General features: G+C 40.0%; 1 protein-coding gene across 2 annotated transcripts in view; it reads right to left on the reverse strand.

The window, feature by feature from the left end:
• The window catches only part of PKP1 (plakophilin 1), a 100,797-nt gene that overhangs the window by 34,601 nt on the left and 43,390 nt on the right, over window positions 1–22,806 (reverse strand). For both annotated transcript variants that reach the window (XM_089654103.1, XM_089654102.1), the window contains exons 3-5: window positions 5,554–5,999; window positions 2,445–2,586; window positions 341–548 (exon numbers count right to left, since the gene is read on the reverse strand). In XM_089654103.1, the coding sequence (XP_089510229.1) occupies window positions 341–548; window positions 2,445–2,586; window positions 5,554–5,999 (796 nt within the window). The remainder of the gene's footprint in view (window positions 1–340; window positions 549–2,444; window positions 2,587–5,553; window positions 6,000–22,806) is intronic.

Below are 22,806 nucleotides of genomic sequence, written 5' to 3' on the forward strand. Positions count from 1 at the left end.
ATGGCCCACACCACGAGGTTGACCTATTGATTGTTTACCACACAAAAATTGTCATGCTTTATATGATCCCACCTATGTCTCCGCTTATGCTTCCAGTTGTGATCCCCCTGTGTAGGTGACCAGTTTGTTTGCTATATACAAACCTTTCAATAAAAATGATTGTACCAGAAAACTACAGATTATATACATATGATGTAATTATTATTATTATTATTTTTATTTAGAGCAAGGGAGAGAGAACTACTAAAAAAACAAAAAGGCGTTGTACATGAAAGGTTGAAGTGAATTTCACATCAGTTAACCTAAATGTGTAGTTTTAAGTCAAAGTTCAGACACTTGCCTGTTAGTTGCTTCTGAGTTTCTTCATTGGGGGTCCTCCTCAAAAGGTTGACAGCTGCACGGACACCTCCTTTCTGACTTGTTTCAATTTTATTTGGGGTATTTTTGAAGACAAGATTCCTTAGTGCACCAGCTGCTGCTTGCTGTACATTCTGATTGGGACTGTCTAACAGAGTGATTAGCTTCTGGATTCCATTGTGCTGGTATACCTGGACAGATACCATGAAAAACATTAAGGCATGATTTTGGAAATATAAAGGCTCATGAGCACAGTCATCCCCATGGTAATCTTTCTTAGAGATACAAAAAATACCTGTTTATAATAGGAGATCCCAGAAGCAAACCATTATGCTTATATTATTGTTTTGTTTACAAAAAGACAATTTAGGTTAAGTTTGACTAATTAGATACCTCATACAAGCAAAAGATAACAACTTCCAGTCAAAACTCAATTTTGCCCCTTTGTACTGCTTAATACCCAATAGCAAACCCTTAGACAGTAACAAATGAACAGGGGTAGCAAAGATTGCAGTTGCAACCTGACGTGTTCCTAGGGGGACCATATCCAATCACCTTCTCTACTGCCATGATTCTGCTATCTGCTATAGGGCGGTTCTTACGCGGTTAAAGTTGTCTACCCTCCTCCCATTCCTCTCTCCTTTGGTATTTCACTGAAGCCCTTTTTCTTGGTAGGTCTCTACCATTTTGGATCAGTTCTCTCAACAGTAATGCATAGAAACCTAAATATGGAAAAATACAGAATTATTGGGGTTGATATACTTAAAGTAGAGCTAAAGGCAACGTTTTTTAGTTTTGGCCAGAGTGGAGTTAGCTTAGAACTCCTGTCAGGTTGTTATTGCTGCCTGGGTCCCTGTTAGGAAGATTCACCCTCTTTACTAGTCCTGTTTAGCATCATCCTTGCAAATGAAAGTAAAAGAAAATCCCAAATTTTGGGTTGTCCCCAGAAAAGTGACAGAGGGGAAATCTTCTGATGTGGACACAAATAGCAAAAAAAAACCTGACAGGGATTATAACTTTCCCTTACGCTTTCCAAAATGAAAAAAAGTAGTGGCTATAATTCCACTTTAAGCATATAGACAGTATACTTTGCAAGTTGCCCCAGAGCTTAGTAAAAGAGGTAAAGCTTAGCTTTACAAAGGATACCCAATCAAATGCAAGAAAAATTTAAAAAGCTGCATTTTTGCTTGCACATGATTGGATGATGGAAGTCAGCACTGTTTCCCCTTACTTACAAAGCTCTGGAGTAACTTCACTTGCAAAGTAATGTGCCTTTAGTAAATCCACCCCATTACATTTAGTAAATCCACCCCATTACATGTAGTAAAATATATCTATTCTCTTCTGTCATTTCGCTAGATTTTCAGAGACTTTTTTTTGTATATATATAAGCATATACATCATTTCCTGCAAAAAATGTCAATCAGTCCAAACATAATCCAATGTACATGCATATCACAATTGTCTAATCCCTTGTTAGAACATATGTCATATGTGGTGGAGATATTTTACTTTTTCACAATTATTTTTAGAGATATCTTTGGCTCAAATATTCACAGGGCAGAATCTGATAAGGAATAGACAAGTATTCTTACAAAGGTGTGGAACTTGAGCTGTTAGGAGAGGGGTGTTATCAATTTGAAGGTATGAGAGAAGGATACCAGAGTGACACTTTCATGACTATAGCTAGTCTCTAACAAGACAAAATAGACCTGTCCAAAGATATAGCAATGACTTCACCAAATAGCCTTCACTTTCAATGATAATCAAAAGGACAAATAGATAAGCTCTTGCCATGCAGTTTGTGTCTAAAAGCTGTACCACAAAGGGAAAAATGGCTGGAAACACAGGAATGGGGAACATTTCCATATATTAAAATATATTTTAAATAAAACCAAAAAAGTACATAGTTATAAGTGCTAATTCCTAGGTGCAGCAACTCTTCAGCAATCAGTTAGGATTCAGCTCTGGCAAAGCCATACCAGGGCAAGATAGGTGCAGTGAACACGAACAAGAAATTAGGATTTTTATTGACATTTTTATTGAAAAAGTTTGTAAGTGTTATCTCCTCTAATTTATGTACGTACCACATTTTTAGCATTCTCATCTTGATAGCATGTATGTTGTATATAGTTTGCTCCAGAAGTCTGATATTTGTCATAGGAAAGAAGTTCCACTGCCTTTTCTATGGTCATAGATTGTCCATCAAATTCATCACGGGACTCCATCCTAATATATATGTGTAAAATAATAGATCAGTAGAGAAAAAAAAGTAGTATTAAAGGATAAATGCACTTTAAAGCAAAGTGCATTTATCCTTATAGACCCCTTCCCTGACTTGACCTAAACCAACTCACCCCTCCTCTCCACATATACATACTTACTTCGATCCAATGAGTGCAGTTCTGCTGTTTGCTTACACTGGTAATGCACAAGCGCAGCAAGAACAGTGAAGATGTGCAGGGCTGGATATACACTATGGCTGGTGGACTGAGGTAAGTATTCAGCTGTAGAGGGGGAGGTTAGGCCACGAGAAGGGAGTGAAAAGTATAAGTGCACTTTGTTTTAAGGTGCACCTATGCTTTAAAGAAGAAGTAATTAAAATAATGTAGTATTCTGCAGAGCAATAAAACCCAATAAAACCACTTTTTTTTAATGAACCCTTCTCTAGAAAAATTGTCAGCTGAAGTCTGGATGTCTGATGCAGGGAAAACATTCCCTTATCCTTAGTTCTAACTGAGCAGAAAACTGCCCCCTCAGGCGTTGGCTTAAAGATTGCATTTAGGACCCGTTAAATGCACCGCAACAGACCAATCTTGTGTGAACAGGCCTGCATGGATTTAGAAAAGGTTTGCTTTAAGGTCACTACTAAAGACTCAAGAGGAAAAGACATTTAACCTCCATATATAAAAAAATGAGCTCTCCTGTAAAGCTTGCCATACATGTGGCTTTTCCACAATTGTATACAATGTTGTTTAAGATGGAACCAAAATCCTGGATAACTGAATACTGAAATTTGTTTTGATTAACTGGAGGATAAAAGGATATGAGATTGAAATTGCCTTGACCAAAATAACATTTTTTATGGTTTCAACTGATTTTAAAATAACCTTAACTTAATTTAATTTATAGCTCAGTTGCATAAAACATTTCACCCAATTCAAGTGATATATTATACTCTTGAGGGGTAGATTGCTTGTTTTCAGGCAATCACCTTTGAACCCATATTCAAAAAAGTTAAATAGTCTTTAGTCAGCTTCAGTCAGCTAAGCAGACTGTTTCACAAAAAGGGCTGGATGAGGCACTAAATATTAACAAGCAATAACACTGGGTAATGTTGACCAGGGAAGCTATATCATTGCCTTTGAATTTAGAAAAAAAAGTCCCCATGGAATGTTCAAGGTTTTAATCTGTGACATGTCTTTGTGCAACCCTTCTAATTGTCAGGGAAGCACTGGAAATCTTTGGCCTGGGAGACAAACAACAACCAACCTAGGATCAGATTCCTGTTGAATAAACAAAGCACAGCACACAACGTTTGGCCCAGTGTCACAGTGATTGATGGCCATCATTAAAGGGGTGGGTGTTGTCTTAAAAAACATAATTCATTGTAACACCCATTATACATATATATCCCAAAAAAGGGCGATTGTAAGGGATGAATTGTTAAAGAGGAAGTCATTGGTGACTGACATGATTGCTGCTCTGTGAAAATGACATGGACACACCTAATAAAACTACCAAATAAAATACCATGCCATCATCACAAATATCCTTCTCATTCCACTTCTTTAACAAATAGCACAACACATTTCACATTTTTGTATTTTTCCATCATTGACATACTTTAAAGCCTTTCTGCATTTGGTCATATCTTAAAGCTACGAAGAAAGACATTGCCCAGATAAACTTTCAGCTAAAATGAGATAAATGCGATCCAGATGCATCGAAACAAAAGTTGAGCAAATGCTTTTAGTTTGTTTTCTTTAAAAAGCAGCTGCAGTCTAAGTGGGACCTGTGTGGAAGCAGTGATCTTTTTTGCAACTGCCTGCCATGAGTCAGAGCCAGTGCTCACCGATTAATGGGGAGCATGAGCTTTGTTCTTTGTATGACTATAAGCCTGACTCAGCAGGGAGCTCTGTAATGAGACCACTGCTTCCACAGAGAGAGGGTTTCAGCTCTGCTGCTAGTTAGATAGCCATCACTGAATTGCAGGCCCCACTCTTATTGAGGACTGAATGTGGGAGTTTCTCCACTCACAGCCCAACATACACTCACCAGCCACTTTACTAGGTTCACCTTGCTAGTACCAGGTTGGACTCTGTTTTGCCTTCATAACTGCCTTAATTCTTCATGGCATAGATTCAAAAAGGTTTTAGAAACATTTCTCAGAGATTTTGGTCTATATTAATATACATGATAGCATCACGCAGTTGCTGCAGATTTGTCGGCTCCACATCCATGATAATGTCTCCCATTCCACCACATCCCAAAAGTGCTCTATTGGATTGGGATTTGGTGACTATGGAGGCCATTGGAGTATGGTGAACTCATGGTCCTGTTTAAGAAACCATTTTGAAATTATTTGAACTTTGTGACATGATGCATCATCTGGCTGGGAGTAGCCATCAGAAGATGGGTACACTGTAGTCATAAAGGGATGAACATGTTCAGCAACAATACTCAGGTAGGCTGTGGCATTTAAACAATTCTCAACTGGTACCCTGGGCCAAAAGTATGCCAAGAAAATATCCTCCACATCATTACACCACCACCACCAGCCTGAACCATTGATACAAGGCAGGATGGATCCATGCTTTCATGTTTATTATGCCAAATTCTGACCGTACTGTCAGACCAGCCCGTCTGGCACCAACAACCATGCCTTGTTCAAAGTCACTTAAATCCCCTTTCCTCTCCATTCTGATACTCTGTTTGAAGTTCAGCAAATCATCTTCACCACGTCTAGATGCCTAAATGCATTGCGTGATTGGCTGATTAGCAATTTGTGTTACCAAGCAATTGAACAGGTGTACTTAATAAAGAGGCCAGTGAGTGTATATTGTTGGTAAAGGCCTGGGAGGGTCAAATATCCCACTGTCCCTTTGTCTAGTCCTTCTCTGATAACTATATCACTTTCTACATATTAACTCCATGATATGTATGAATTACAGTATTCAATTGTTACTGACTTACCTGGATGGCAATTGTGGAGGTGCATAGGTTTCCTGCTTCTGAGCATATCCTGATTCATATCTCTGCATCGTGGAGTACAGCGGTTGACGTTGTCCAGTCGAGATGGAAGATGGTGTGCGTGCTGGCATATTTGCTGTCTTCCACTGTGAGCTTTGCTGGCTATAGAAGCTTGAGTTATTGGTACTTCCCCTTACAGAACGGCGTTGCTGCTGTGGATTCTGGTATTGAGCATTATACACAGTCTGGCGGCGTTGGGCAGGTCTTATGCTTGGACCTGTGAGATCTGGCTCACTTCGACTGCTTTTAAGAGTTTGCATATAGCCATAGTCACTTCCTGGACTTACGGGACCTCCTACAGACATGAATTGCTGTCGACCCCAGTTGTCAAATTGACTTTGTGAGCTAAAGCGCTTGGTTTCCTTCTTTAGAGTGCCATTATACTGAGGCTGTTGATAAAAAAAAACATTACAAGAATTTACAAAAATGAAATAATTATTTTATTATATAATTAAAGTTTATTACATCATATTTACCTACTAATTTTTGTAATTTGTCATTACAATATTCACTACCTACTACAAATGTAAAAAAGAGATTTAGAAAGAAAGAAAGAAAGTGTAAAACCATCTATTGGAGGAAAATTAAAAGATTTAATGCACTCACGTGCAGTGGTCGAAATGCAGGCACATCAAAATAGTCTAGCCACCTCTACTGGCCCATGGTGGAGCTGTTCAAAGCTGTATGAACCCAGAATACAACCGACACATAACCCAGTAAACAGGGTCTAGTTTGCATGTGCCCGGCAGAGCCGTAGTCACTCACAGATGGGAAAGGAACCTCTAGCAGCAGAGACACACAGAATGTGGTTGGTAGGACAACATGGGGTTTATTTACTAAAGCTGGAGAGTCCAAAATCAGACTCCCTTCTGCATAGAAACCAATCAGCTTCTAACCTCAGCTTGTTCAATGAAGCTTTGGCAATGAAACCTGGAAGCTGATTGGTTTCTATGCAGAAGGGAGTCTGATTTTGGACTCTCCAGCTTTAGTAAATAAACCCCCATGTGTCGGAGGTATGTTCTTCTTTCTCAGGTCCCTTGAGACACGTTCTGTGTGTCTCTTCCTCTCCTGCTAGAGGTTCCTTCCCGTCTGTGAGTGATGCCGGTACGTGCGTACTGGACCCTGCTTGCTTGGTTGTGTGTCGGAGGTGTTCCAGGTTCAAACAGCTTTGAGCCTGACAGCTTGCATGTGCCTTCATATCAATCACTACATGTGAATGCATTTAATCTTTTACATTTTCCTTCTTTCTTTCTTTCTTTCTTTCTTTCTTTCTTTCCTTTGTGCTGATCTAGATGTGCTCCTGCTCCATGGACGGACTGAGAGCTGAGGCAGGTACACTTAACCCTTGAGGCAGTGATGTACTCTTAATACTACCAGAGATGATGCACGTGAATCAGTGCATGATGTAAATTTAGTTTTAGTTTGCTGTGATTATGTAAGAACCACTTTTTCTACAAAGAATTGATATTTATCATAAGATTATTTTTTTCTAATATTTATTTTTGCCATTTATACATTCCCCTTCGTTTGCATTTATAATACATGGTTTATATTACTTTGACATAACATTGATAACCATTACACTGCAGGGTTTGTTCACTAAGAAAGTTCACAGTGCACTGATAAGTAAGCTGTAGCAACCAATTACAATTCACTTCTAAACTAAACCGACAGCAGGACTATGGAATTTGATTGGTTGGTATACTGTATAATGCTGCCAGGCAAAATTCAGTTGGTTGAAACAAAACATAAACCAGAACCATGCCTGGTGCCTTTTTATAGTAAGAAATCAGAGTGTGCAGAAGAAAAATCATGTATTCCTTGTTGGAATTTTCCCATCATAATTTAATAAGTGTAAGAAGCCCAATCCAAGTGAAGAAGGCTGTAAAATGTAAATCTCTGAGGAATGTCATGTTTTTTAGCAGCTACCAAAGGTGCTAGTATAGAGGTGGTCAACCTAGTAAATATCAACATCAAGTACAGCCCCTGGAATGTTTGGAAAATCACAGAATACATATGGTTGTGCAAATTTGCTATTATTATTATTATTTGAAACTTAATTGATTAGTAAGTTATTTAGTTCATAGTTTATTATTATTTAGCATGATATTAATAAGATATTAAAATAAAAGCATTATAATCTCATTTTGAATAGAATGTTGCCGCCTTTTAGAATGTCGCTGCTTGAGAAGCTTTCTCCCTCAACTCCATACCTTGTTGGCTATGCAACAAACTATTCATTAGATGAAAGATTGCAATTCAGAAAAAAAATAATCTTAATGTAAATTGTTAATGTAACATACAGATAAGATCACGTCTGCTGATGATAACTGGGATATTTTAATTATTTTTATCTGAGATTCACTACAGAACAGAGCTACTTTTGATTATCTTTATAAACAGCTTGTCTCTCAGCGAAGTCCAGTGCAGCTCTGTTAACATAGATGAAAATCTGGGGGCTTTCAAGGATAAGGGTCACTCCACTGGAAGTGCAGTACCATGTTGGCAACTGGGGAGTTTCTGCCCACAGTATCTGGGTGTTCTAGAAACACTGCATGCTATTAGGCTTCTGCACAGCTGCCTCTGCATGCTGGTTTTGACAATGAAGGGTCTCTCACCTGGCTGCAGATCACATACCCAGCTACCTCTGCCTCATAAGGCCTTTCTGAGATGCTGAGGGAGGTAAGCTTAAGAACCCGTCTTCCCTAGGTGTGTTCTGGAGTCCAGGTAGATGTGGGAAATGGACTTAGAGAGGGCTGTGCCTGCATCTGAGCATGGTGAGTAAATGGGTACCCCTATTCCTTTCCCTAAAAAATCTCCCAGTCTCCTTGCACATACTAGAACCACTTTGAAATTGGATTTAGATAACTATACTTGGTTTGCAGTTAAGAGAAGAGTGTAAACCACTTAGCCACCATACTGCTCCACTGAGAAGGTACTTTTTTTTTTAAATTTACAGTATAATACATAATAAGTTATATCAAATATATATTCTACTGTATATAGAATAACTGTGGGCGTTAATGTGGGATCTCTATTAGAAAAGATCTAAACACTGAAGGAATGTTCACTAAAATGGTGTGAAGGTGTATTCAGGAAAATGTATACTGGACAAATAAAGAAACTCTTACACTGGTTAAATGGGGTGAGCTTATTGATTTCTTTTGGCCAACCTCACAATTGATGTCAGCATTATAATATATGGCCGTATTTGTGCTGTAAACTGGTAGTTATGGATGCACAGTGGACCCTGGGGCATAAACAAATTATTTTCCTGAGTCCACCCATTAGCAGTGATGAAATTGCAGATACCTTTTCTTTTATGAGGGCTCTACTGTCCTCTAATGCAAACAGACAGACACAACACATAGTGAGAACTTTATTATATATTTTGTGAAAAAAAAAAATCTTATGAGAGCATTGCTGATACGAGCTTCACCGTCAAGTTTCTGAATCATCTGAAAGTGTAATATATAAATAGGTTTGGTGTGTATTATAATATTGCTGACACATATTATTGGCTGAACTTAAATCTCTTAGAATAAAGAACAAGGCGTTGGGCCAGTGTGACACATGCTAATAAAAAAGGTGGATCATCTTAATAAAATATGTTTATGTGAAACTTTGTTTCTTCAGCTTTGCTTATTAGTCATATACAGTATATTATTAATGAAAACAGCCATATTATGTAAGTAAAGCTGTATAACACAGAGAAAAATTCACCTTCTAACATTATGGCACAATTCAAAGTCTATCCAAATTATATTTCTGCTATAGGTATACACTTAATGGCATCCTGCATCAAGGGCGGACTGACAACTCATGGGGCCCCCGGGCAATAGGGGATCATGGGGCCCCTGTGTCCTTGCCCAAACTCAAAAAAGCCTATGAAAAAGGTACCAGGGGTATCTCATGGGGCCCCCTACTGACCCCGGGCCCTCGGGCAGTGCCCGAGTTTCCAAATGGTCAGTCCGCCCCTGTCCTGCATTACTTGCTAACTTCATCATCTTGAACTCCCAGCTCTGCCTCCACCAGAGTATCTGTTTAATTTGCCAGTATTCACCAAAACTGAAAATTTAGACCTTTCTTGTTTGTGTATAGAATGCAAACCTCTCCAATTCTTCCATTTTTTAAAAGTACTAACATACAGAGTTTCAGCTCTAGTTTGTATATTATTAATTCTCAAAGATCATATGTAATTCTACAAAAAACCTTCCTAATATTTCCATACATGAGTCTTTTATTAATTTGTCTTATAGTGCTAATAAACCACCTGAAAACCAAAAACTGACATACCTAAGTTCCATCATTTTAGAGATATCTAATTTCTATTATGAAAATAGTCATAGTACACACTGCCATGTTTTAACTTGTGCTTACCACACCTGAATCCAGTGTTGATGTGCATTAAGAGCAGGTTTAATGTAGAGCATAGTAAACCTGCATTACCAACAGAAACTATTAACGCAACAGGGATAGGCAGCAAAGTTTTTATGAACATATTAAACACACATAATAGAAATGCAATGCAAGTGTAAATGTGAGGTTAAGTTCATTTCAAATTACTAATGGATACTCTTTGCATTCTGAGGAAAAAAATTTTAATCTCTGCATACGGAAAGGTCTCTTTACAGCAAGAAAATGTGGAACAGACATCCATAGTTACCTGTAAAAAACATACAGAAGGGCACAAACTCCTCGTGCATTACCATAGACTAATTTATTAAATCCAAATAGACAAATAAAAACAGCAAGCATGTAACTAATAAACTTCAGCAGAACGTGGTGTCTACCTGTCATGGGATCAAATGGGATCTCAGTATCCATTTAAATGGTCTTGGATCAATGGGACCCTCCTGCCCAAGAGGTGGGCTAGTTGCCAGAGCATAAACCACTGCAATGGGTGACCTGACCACATTTTCACTAGAGGTAGTCTGTGCCAGTAGTCATCATCATTCTAGATGGAAAAAAATGTCCCTTTAGGTCAGTATTGCAGGCTCCGGAGGACTTGCACCAAAGTTCAGGATTATGACACACAAAGTCTAATTCTCAGAAATAAGTTCCTTGACAAAGGTTATGCCACTGGAACCATTGATGCAGGCCATGAGAAGTATATGAAAGAATACTTCTTCGAGGACAAAGTGCAAGTAGAAAAAGGATTGGCAGCTGACAGAAGAAGAAATGGTTTGCCCAATGACAACCAGGGAAATCATAGATTGGCCTTTAGTACTAGATACAATCAGAAAGCGTTTGACATCAAAATAGTCCTCCATAAATATTGAGGTATTCTGACCCAGGACCCTTTATTAACTGGTGACATTCCCCAACAACCCTATGTCATTTTTCATAGACCCAGAGATCTGGAACGCTTTGTGGTCCCAGTAGAGTGAGATGTCAAACTAAAACACTCTCCTCTGGAGTTTTATCTTTGGCCAGAAAGGGAGTTATAGATGTGGGGTGCCTAATTGTGGGGCATGCTGCTTCATTTGGCATCGAAAAAGAGAGTCCATGGGCATAGATTACAAAACTGTGGGATCCAGTTTGTAATATACTGTCTGGTTTGCCCCTGTGGCCTCATTTATGTGAGCCACACATCACGCACCTTGAGAATACAGTTTGAGGAAAATACAAGAAACATCATCCATGGATTTGAAAAACACTGTCTCTGCCACTTTAGGTATGTTCACAGAAAAAAACTAAAAGATTTAAAAGTATTTGGAGTAGAAGCTATTGATGAAGACAGCAACAAAGGTAGAAGGTTCCAGAAGTTATGTAGGAGAGAAACTTTATGGACCCATCGGTTTGGGTCTTGGGTATCCCCTAAGGGGTCTAAACAAAAGCCTGGATGCACATACTGTGGTCTGGAAAGGTTCACAGCTATAGCCATGGATCTCACTAGCAGTTCCCAGGGAAACTATTGTTTTTTTATTACCATTTATAACCACAGGCTCTATTTTTATAGTTCGTTACAACTATTGTATATACATTTTCATATATATGGACTTTTTATATATCACGTTTTCTATATATACAGTATATCAATTTTTATCAAAAATTAAGTAGCCTCTTTCTTACATGTGAAAGAGTGCATATATGATATGGTTTTGTTGTAATATGTTATATGATATTACATCATATATATGCCTTTTGTACCTCTAATACTCCTAATGTACTGTGTGTAATTCTATACATTTTTATACACTGCTCAAAAAAATTAAAGGAACCCTTTGAAAACACATCATTTCTCAATGGGGAAAAATATCATGCTGGATATCTATGTGATGTGGATTGGGTAGTGTGTTAGAAATGTAAGGATGCCCCATTGTTTGATGGACATTAAAATGATAAAACTACAGAGGACTGAATTCAAAGAAACTCTGAAAATCAAAGTGAAAAATGATGCAGCAAGCTAGTCCATTTTGCTGAAATTTCATTGCAGCAACTCAAAATGGTACTCAGTAGTTTTTATGGCCCCCAAGTGCTTGTATGCATGCCTGACAGCGTCAGGGCATGCTCCTAATGAGATGACGGATGGTGTCCTGGGGTATTTCCTCCCAGATCTAGACCAGGGCCTCACTGAGCTCCTGGACAGCCTGAGGTGCAATGGCTGCAGCGGATGAAAGCAAAACATGATCTCCCAGAGGTGCTGTATTGGTTTTAGGTCAGGTGAACATGGGAGCCATTCAATGGTATCAATTCCTTCATCCTCCAGGAACTGCCTGCACACTTTCGCCACATGAGGCAGGGCATTGTCGTGCACTAGGATCCACTGCAATAGCGTAGGCTCTGACTATGGGTCCAAGGATTTCATCCTGATACCTAATGGTAGTCAGGGTGCTATTGTCTAGCCTGTAGAGGTCTATGTGTCCCTCCATGGATATGCCTCCCCAGACTATCACTGACCCACCACCCAAACGGTCATGCTGAACGGTGTTACAGGCAGCATAATATTCTCCATGGCTTCTCCAGACCCTTTCACCTCTGTCACATGTGCTCAAGGTGAATCTGCTCTCATCTGTGAAAAGCACAGGGCGCCAGTGGTGGAACTGACAATTCTAGTGTTTAATGGTAAATGCCAATTGAGTTTTATGGTGCTGGGCAGTGACCACAGGGTCCACTAGATGATGTCGGGCCCTCAGGCCACACTCATGAAGTCTGTTTCTTATTGTTTGGTCAGAGACATTCACACCAGTGGCCTGCTGGAGGTAATTTTGTAGGGCTCTGGCAGTGCTCATCCTGTTCCTCCTTGCACAAAAGGAGCAGATACCGGTCCTGCTGATGGGTTAAAGACCTTCTATGGCCCTGTCCAGTTCTCCTACAGTAACTGTCTCCTGGAATCTCCTCCATGCTCTTGAGACTGTGCTGGGAGACACAGCAAACCTTCTGGCAGTGGCACGTATTGATGTGCCATCCTGGATGAGTTGGACTGCCTGTGCAACCTCTGTAGGGTCCAGGTATCCCTTCATGCTACCAGTAGTGACACTGACCCTAGCCAAATGCAAAACTAGTAAAAAACAGTCAGAAAAGATGAGTAGGGAAAAAAATGTCAGTGGCCTCTACCTGTAAAACCATTCCTGTTTTGGGGGGTTGTCTCCTTGTTGCTCATCTAGTGCACCTATTGTTAATTTAATTAACACCAAAGCAGTTGAAACTGATTAATAACCCCCTTTGCTATTTAACTGACCAGATCAATATCCTAGGAGTTTAATTGATTTGATGCTATACTCTGATTAAAAAGTGTTCCTTTAATTTTTTTTGAGCAGTGTATATAATATTTTCTCTATATATTTTTAACGTATTTTTATAGAATGCATTGTAGCTGGCATGTTTTGAGTGGCCATGGGTCTATAGGCTCCTCCTCTTTAGCGAGTCTATTACCAGGAAGGTGTTTAATCATTTGATCACACTTTTTAGGCATCTTCTTAGTTTCTTAGTAATTAATTTATTATTATTATAATAATTATTTATTTATTTTTTAGCTGTAATGGACATGCTAGTATACCACTGTATTTTCTTTGGTAGTAATCTGGCACCGACAGGAGATTTAAGCTGTTTTGCTCTGTCGCTAATTTGCCTTTCCTACATATGCTTTGCACCTCATAGTCAACTCTTGGGGTCCAGCAGCGATGTCTGCCCCGCCCCATTAGTCATGCACTTCCAGCTAGCTTGGTCCACCAGTGGTTTAGGCACTGTTCTTGTGCTCCAGCAGCCATTTTGGCTCCACTTAGCTGGAGATGCACTTCCAGTCCATCTGGTCCCTTTGTGCTTTGGGAATGGGTGTGCATTCCAGCCACTCCTGTGAGGAGGGAAATTTACATGGAGATTAGGGAGCAGTTACAGTGCCAGGGGAAGCGCAAGCTAACATCAACTGAGACCATTTGTATATTTATGCATGTAAATTCATACTTTTATATATATTTATAGTTATTGCTATTGATCTTGGGCTTATCTTTACTTGGCTATATATGGTATATGGCTACTGATCATCCTATGTTTTTGAGCATTAATATTTTCACTTTATAAACGTGTAAAAAAAAATTAATATTTTCACTTTTAACGACGTGGACATTTTGTCAGGTCACCCACTGCAGTGGTTTAGGCTTCATCCACTGGACTGCCTCTTCGGTAGGAGGATCCTGATGATCAGGGCTGCTGTTAGAAACCATGGGGCTCTTTACAGCCAACCTGATAGGGCCCCTCCAAAAGCACAGGGCCCCATACAGCCAACCTAACAGGGCCCCCCATCCCCACAAACAAAACACAGTTTACTATTTTTCAGTTATGAATAAACACAGTGAGTAATCGGTACTGATCATTCATTGTGCTAATTCAGGAGAGGAAGGGGCTGGTAAATTACTGGAACTGGTCCCCTGTATGTCTCAGCAGCAGCTGAAAGCCAGTGGGTGGAAGAAGCCAGCTTTAAGCTGCTGTAGAGAGTCACACAGGGGATTTGTTCCAGTAATTGCCCTGCTCACCCTTCTTACCCACATCTGATTCAGTCAGCTGCTTGGGCCCCCCTGCTGGCCTTGGCCCTGTACAGGAGGACTGGTGGTACCCCCTTATCTACAGCCCTGCCAATGATCCAAGACCATTTAAATGGCCACTGAGATGTAGGTTGGCTACCTCTGAGTAAGGGGTCCTGTCCCCCGAAATGCATTAACCTCCCAACCATTTGAATCCATGACGGGCAGACACCACATTCAACTAAAGTTTACCAGTTACATGCTTGATGTTTTTATTTGTCTTTTGGATTTAATAAATTTGTCTCTGGTAATGCATGAGGAGTTTGTGCCCTCCTGAATGTTTTTTTTACAGTCTATTGAAAACTACCCAGTCTGTGGAGGGCTGCACCTGGAGAGACATTGAAGACTGAAACATTGTTCAAGATTACTGCTGGATTTAGCGCTGCAGTGTTTTTGGAGAACTTATCCATAGTTACTGTACACAGTTAATCTGGTTGAAAAAAGGCACAAGTCCATCCAGTTCAACCAATAGAGAAAAAAAAACCCAAAGCAACACACATGTAGCACTACCCCCTTAGAAGTCGCCAAAAGATTTTGGCTCCCCTATAGTCCTGCACAGCCAGGCACCACACATCTTCACAAAAACTTGCATCCAGAATCAGAGATCAGTCCTTGAGCTTTGGTTTTGTTGTTTTTTTATTAAGAGGATTTGAGCTGGGATAAGGTTAGGGGGGTACAGGATGCCCAAGGGTACTGATGAACTGAGGACAACTTCCTGGAACTATTTACAAGCCTTCACTGCAACACAATATCTGTAGGAGAGCTAGCCAGCATCTCCTCAATGTACCAGCCCAGATCCCAGACTGGCTTCTCTTCTTCACCCAGTAATCTGGTGGTATCCCTGAACAGGGGATCCGGTTCCTGTCACTTTAAGAGATGAACAGTCACTGGTAGGTGGCTAATCTGGTTTCCCAACAGAGTGTGCCTTTCCCTATCTGCCCAGGGGGTGCAGGTGTATTCACTCAGATCCTCTCCTGTACCGCTGGTGGGTTGGTGGCTGCTACCAGGTCTGTCAGCTGGGCTGCTCCTTCCCTGCCATACTGGTGGTCCTTGCTCCGGGGCGCTCTGAGCTTTCTTCCTGCCTTCAGCCTCACATCTTCCTCATTATCTTCCACCTGAGCTCACTCCTGCCACTGAGCAGGCTCCAACATTTATAAGAGTGTTCCAGCCCCTTGCCAAGCCTTATGTTGGGTATTGGATAGGATCCCTCAAGAGTGCAAGCCATCCACTGCTCAGATCCACCCACTGACTCTATGCCTTCCTCCAAAGCTCTAGAGCAGGGGAAAATTCCAGAAGGGCTGGTCTGCACAGTCAGCTCCTGACCACAATCTGACCCTCTGACTATTACACCCAGACTGCTACACAACCCTCCTCTTTATCAATGGAACACCAGTTCCCCCTAGCTAACTAGGAGGGCGTTACACACACAAACAGAAAATCTCAATATATACTATCCAAGAGCCACAGTTGATCCAGAGGAAGACAAAAAACCCCAATAAAGCTTGATATAATTTGCTTCAGCGAGAGAAAAAATTCCTTCCTGATCCCCCAAGAAATCGGATATTCCCTGGATCAACTTTACCTATAAATATTAGTACCCAGTTATATTTCATGAATTTAGGAAGGATGCAGGCCTTTCTTAAAACAATCTACAGAATTAGCCAGAACTAGAACATTTTTCACAGCTCTTACTGTGAAGAAGCCTTTCTGTTGTTTTACTAAATGCACAGAATATGACTGTTGCAGCAAACAGGACCACACTGTATTTATTTATCTATTTTTCTATTGCTTGACTTTGATAGACTAGTTTTTTCCAGTCTGAATAACTATGTAACTATGTAATGCAAAACTCAGCTGAACCATTAGAGTTCAAATGTTGGTATTTATATAGTTGTAGCGCCTTCTAGTGCAGATAGTTTATTTAGTGTAGCTAGAGGCTTGCTAGAAGCCTGGGTGTAAATCAGAGGGTTACTTCAGGTTAGGCTGGAGGGCTCTACAAGTCAGACCTCTGGTACCTCCCCCTGCTCTAGAAGCTTGGATAAACTTCTAGAAGTAAGTAGGCAGGGCTCAGGAGGAGCTAATCTTCATATTTATTCGATCCAATCCCAGGCAGGAGGACTGGCAGTGTGGCAGACTGGCCCATAAATATGACACAGCCTGGCCATCAAGGGGAGTTGGGTGGAAGATGGATGGCTGAAGTGCTGCTGTGAGAGGGGAGGAGTGCTGCTGTGGGGCCCCCCACCCCTGGGAGGGGGGCCCCAGAGAAAGGGGGTTCTGCCTCCAGGCTGGGGGTTGAAGGAAGGAGGAATGCTGAAAGAGGGAGCTTCATTGCCCTGCAGTCCACTGGGGAAGGACATCCTGCAAAGCCTGGAAGAGAACCAGCCCAGTGGTAGGCCTGAAAGCAGTTCTATCCATATCTGTAGGACAAGAAGAGTGTGAGTACCTGCACACCCGCATGGCTTATAAGGGAGAAGTCTGCTAGATGCAAGTTCTTCACAAGTCACCAGGGGACAGTTTAATGCCTACCCAATCCCACAAGTCCTGGGAACAGATACCGTAGGTAGGTGGGATGAAGGAATCTGTCCTCATTCTTATTATTCTTCAATCAAGTTGGGCATTCCATTACCCCTTTACCCTATCCAAGTTGAATTCCCTAATCTCAAAAACCAAGCCCATGGACTGTTTCTTTGTGTTTAGATGCAAGTTGGAAAATGCGTGTTGCCTGGCTGTGCAGGAAATAGGGGGGGGGGCGCAAAACCAGCAACTCTCAAGGGGGTATCGCTACATACTTAGTTATCAAGTAATATTGTAAAAACTGTATTGAACTAATGGAAGAAAAATAACTTGCATGTTGTTAGAAGAAAAATAACTAACGTAATTAAAAAAAGATAAATAGTTCAGTGTTTCAGAATTACCCAGACCAGTTACAAAATGCCCTTAAAACATTTTTTATCTGACCAGTTTGTCCTCAGATACAAATAACAAACAACCAATTACGTGAAGCTGTCTCCACTGCAAAACAATAGCATTTATGAGCTTTATCAGTTTAATGAGAACACAGAAGAATGTCATTAGTGTTGTTTGAAGTTACACTTCCCTTAGAAGAATTTAAAGTTAATTGGTGAATATATTCTTGTTGCTGCCCCTACTACGTTGCCTGCCACAGAAAAATATGGAATTTCAAAAACTTCTCCATTTAACAGCGTAACACATTTTAAGTTTAAAATTATTTTATTATATTTTTTAATGAAAAAGTGAAGTACATAAATTGGGTTTCTGGTCCCTGTGTTGCCTGCTCCTTCCTGATCTACGCATCTCTCTACTCACCACCAAACAATCTGTAGGGCAAGGAGACCAAGAGGGGTTGGACAGCAAAACAACAAAGAATAGTCCTGGTTTGGTTGCATTCTGCTCTACAGTCCAGATCAAAAATCTAACTTTCACTGTTTTTCTTAGCGTCTGATAACTATGTGCACGAACAATGAACTCTTCATGCTTGCCAAATGGCATATAATTTAGCACACAATAGAACATAACATAAAGGGCTCGTTTACACTTGCTTTAAAATGTGGTATTGGACACCCTTTTTAAAAGCACTCAGAATGCCAATAGAAGCACGTGTAACTAAATATAATGGTTAGCTTTCAGTTCTGTGCACGCACCATGTTTGCTTTGCTTTGCTTAGAAAATTATACCCCATATTGCTTTCCTGGTGCTTCAAAGCATCTTCAAAGCCTCCACAGAAGTCTTTGACAAAGCTCACTTACAGCACCTGCAGCTTTTGAGCAACTTTTATTCAGCTTTAGCTTTGCTTTGTTTTGGGGGGATTGCAGGTATGAGATATCCCAGGATGCATTGGGAGACCAACAAGCGAACCAGAAAGACATCATAAGCAGTCACTTATGGTTCATATGTATATATTCTGAAAGTGTCTGGTGCAGACATCACATCTTGTGTCCAGAGTGGAGCAGCAGAAAGTTAAGTGGGGTCTGGACTGGAAAGGAGCAATTAGCAGATGACACACATAGTGTGCAACATTGGAATGCTATAGCAGAAGGTGAGCAGGGACCAGAGAGAGAGAGGACTGAGCGACAGAGTTGACAGATCAGAACAGGAGAAACTAGCAATGGCACATGTGGTGCGCAGCATGGGAGCAATATAGCGGTAGGTGAATAGGGACCGGAGAGAGAAGGATCAGAAAACCAGAGAGTCAGAAGAGCTGGGGGTTACTACTGAGTGGGGGAGCAGCAGATCTGGGGGTTACTACTGAGTGGGGGATCAGCAGAGCTCGGGGTTACTACTGAGCAGGAGATCAGCAGAGTTGGGGGTTACTGCTGAGTGAGGGGTCAGCAGAGCAGAGGTTTACTATGGAGTGGGGGATCAGCAGAGCTGGGGGTTACTACTGAGTGGGGAATCGGCAGAGCTGGGGGTTACTACTGAGTGGGGAATCGGCAGAGCTGAGGGTTACTACTTAGCCGTGGATCAGAAAAGCTGCTGGTATTACTGAGTGGGGCATCAACAGAACGGGGGGCTACTACTGAGCAGGGGATCTGCTGAAAAAGGGTATTAATAAGCTGGGGATTTTCTGAACAAGTGTACCAATGCTGAATAGGGGTCCTAAACAGCTGGGGATCTGCTGAGTGGGGGTACTACTGAGCTGGGGTTCTACTGGGCCTCTTTAAAACAAATATAAAATCAACACACACAGGCCATCTGCCAAGCTTCAAAAAAGCATCACTAAAACATCACCATCATATTGAAGCAGTATGCACTTTAATATGTGTTGAAGTTGAAGCAAGTGTAAATGAGCCCCAACACACAAAATCTATATATGAATGACTGAAAATGAATTCTACATATTTTGCACAATGGAATCATAGTTATAGCGGTATTAAACCCAAAACTAAATATGCAATATATTGCAGCTTACCAATCATTAGATGTGGTGGCTGCATTAATTTTCTTTTTTAGGCTTTTTTCCCTCTGTTTTCCCCTGGTGATCTGGCCAGTAACATACTGTACCTCCTGTATTATACAGACACCACTCTGGATGAAGGAGCACAGGGGGCAGATTTAGACAGCAACAATTTGGGGGAGAGAAGTGTAAGAAGTACTAACAGATTTAAATATGATAACTAATTGAAGCCAAACTCCAGCTCACATTTTATTACCAGTTAAAACAAACAGTTTTTCCCTTTTGGGATTTGGTTTTACAAAAATAAAAGTTGATTTATAAGTACCCCTACCAGTGTTAAATTGTCTGTCTCATCCTTGTAACTGCAAGAGAGCTTTTCTGTTCAAAAACAACAGACTTACTGGCCAGATCACCAGATGAAAATAGAATAAAGAATACATATAAAGGGAAACTAATACAGCCATCACATCTAAGAATTGATAAACTGCAATATAATAAATGTTTACTTTTGGATTTAATACTGCCTTAAATGTTCCTATTATTTCAAGTAAGACTTTTGGGGTCCACCTAAGAATCTGCCTATAGGGCTGGCTCCAGAGGCAAGTACATTATGAAATAGACTTTTGAATATTAATCTGCACTCCTAAGCACAAAAACTACCCAATGCAAGATTAGCACAATGAAAATATTAAGCAGAATAAACCAACAACATTGCCAGCTATCAAAATTGATTTATTTTAGTGTAGCAGTATAATCTTTGAAATTCATTAAGGCTACTTTCACACTGAGGAGTTTTTAAAGCATTTTTGCATTAAAAAAAGCGCATGAAAAACTCAAGAAAAACGCTTCTATGTATGTGAATGTCTATCTATGTATGTTTTCACACTGAGGCGTTGCGCTTGTGGTGCGGTGTAAAAACTCCTGCTTGCAGCATCTTTGGGGCATGTTTGGTGATTTTAAAAAAACGCCCCAAAAACACCTGTTTTTGGTTCAGTTTTTAAGTCACGTGTCCTTTAAAAATGCTCAGAAAGCGGCAAAAGTGCAGTAAAAATGCCTATGCGTTTTTGTAGCGGATCAGTGTGAAAGTAGCCTAACCTCCCCAGTTGCATGAGACTTGCAAATCTCTGTAGGCTGTAGTTGGTGCTAAAGATGCTTCAACAAAGTATTGAGCAAAGGCTGTGAATACTTATGTACATGTTTTTTGTTTTTTATTTTTAATAAATTGCAAAGATTTCAAAACAAACTTCTTTCACATTGTCATCATTATGGGGTATTGTTTGTAGAATGCTGAGGAAAAAATGAATTTAATCTATTTTGGAATAAGGCTGTAACATAACAAAATGTGGCAAAAGTTAAGTGCTCTGAATACTTTCTGGATGCACTGTATATGAATCTCCTGCAGGATTGCCTCATGCAGGAATTGGTCTCAGGCAGAGTATTGCCCACAACACAATATTTATACATGTAAGACAATTTACTCCAGCATGGAACCGGGCTTATTTAACTCCATGTTTCTTATGACTGATATGGTGGCATTTCCTAATGAATTTAGAAAAGAGCCAGAATGTAAAAGTGAACTACCTGAATTTGTCACAGCAACAGAAACAGCAAGAAAACTTTTGCACTGCATGTAAAAATTTGTTGCTTAATATTGACTAATACAGTAATAATGACAAATGCTTTGTTGAACCACCCCAATATGCTCAGCCTTATTATTCCCTATTATTCATAGCAGTGCAGTATTTGTTACCGGTATTTTTCCCAAAGCAATATAGGAAATGGTGGTTAAATATAAAATAGCCATCTATAGCCCTAGCAATTACACTTCTCATTCAATCTGTAGGTATACAGGGACTCTTTATGTGGTGTAAATAAAGAAAATGCAGCGCTAGTTATTTAATGATCATATGTCACTTTAAATAAAGTCCATATATGGACTTTATTTAAAGTGACATCAGATCATTATATAACTAACACTGCATTTTCTTCATTTACATCATAATATTGCATTTATATGTGCAAGCTGCTTTTATTTATTTATTTTTGTTGTTTAAAATCTGAGTGCATGTTTTGGTTCATATCTCTTTATGTGGTAACTGACAAAATTTATGATCTGCATACTGTGTGTGATATCTCACCATAGGAGTCATTTCTAGACAAGAATCTTGGGAAGAAAGTTATCATTGTCTAACAAGAATTCCTGAGAATAATTATTACCAAAATGTTAATATAACCTCATTAGGCAATTATGCTACTATATTCATGTGACACACAATTGTATTAGAATATAGGAAGTGTGCGGCCAATTGGGGTATAGAGGGAAAGATTTTTATGTAGAATATTCATGTTATTTAAATCTGTGCAGGAATGCCCTGTACAGACCTTGTAAGTGCTTTCGGCATAATGAACAGGCTGGCCATACATTATAGAATTATCTGAAGATTTTTGGTTTAGATTTACCAAAAACCATATAATAGAAGGACAAACCTAAACAACACTTTCAGTTGTATCCAATTAGGCAGGCCCTTGCACTACACAGTTGAAGGTAAATCTAAAGGAAATTGGGCAGAAAATTGGTAGATAATTGTATAATGTATGGCCAGCCTTATGCAGGCCATAGACGGGGAGAAAAATGGCTGATTTTTCTTTTAAAAAACGAAAAATCGGTCGTTCAAGTGGCCGACGTTACCAGCAATGGTAAAAAAAAATCGGCCGATTTTCATCCCATCTACAGCTAGCAAAAAGTGTCCCTGCAGAGAGCTCTGCTATTTCTTTGACAGTTCTTTGACATTTATAGCGGTTGCAACAATGTATCTATTTGTATCCATTTAGGATACAGATGTTTTTATTCAGAAACAAATAGATACAATGTTGCAACCGCTGTAAATGTCAAGGAACTGTCAAAGAACTGTCAGAAATAGCGGAGCTCTCTGCAGGGACACTTTTTGCCATACTGGAATTCCTCTTATTTTTCATCCTTCTTCTTCTTCTTCTTCATCATCATCATCCTCCTCTTCTTCTTCTTCTTCATCATCCTCCTCCTCTTCTTCTTCTTCTTCATCCTCCTCCTCCTCTTCTTCTTCTTCTTCTTCTTCATCATCCTCTTCTTCTTCTTCTTCATCATCCTCTTTTTCTTCATCATCATCATCCTCTTCTTCTTCTTCATCCTCTTCTTCTTCATCATCATCATCTTCTTCTTCTTCATCATCATCCTCTTCTTCTTCTTCATCCTCTTCTTCTTCATCATCATCCTCTTCT

This window comes from Staurois parvus, unplaced genomic scaffold, assembly GCF_062004578.1.
Source record: "Staurois parvus isolate SC_StPar_1 unplaced genomic scaffold, SC_StPar_1.0 ptg000744l, whole genome shotgun sequence".
In the NCBI taxonomy this organism is placed as follows: Eukaryota; Metazoa; Chordata; class Amphibia; order Anura; family Ranidae; genus Staurois; species Staurois parvus.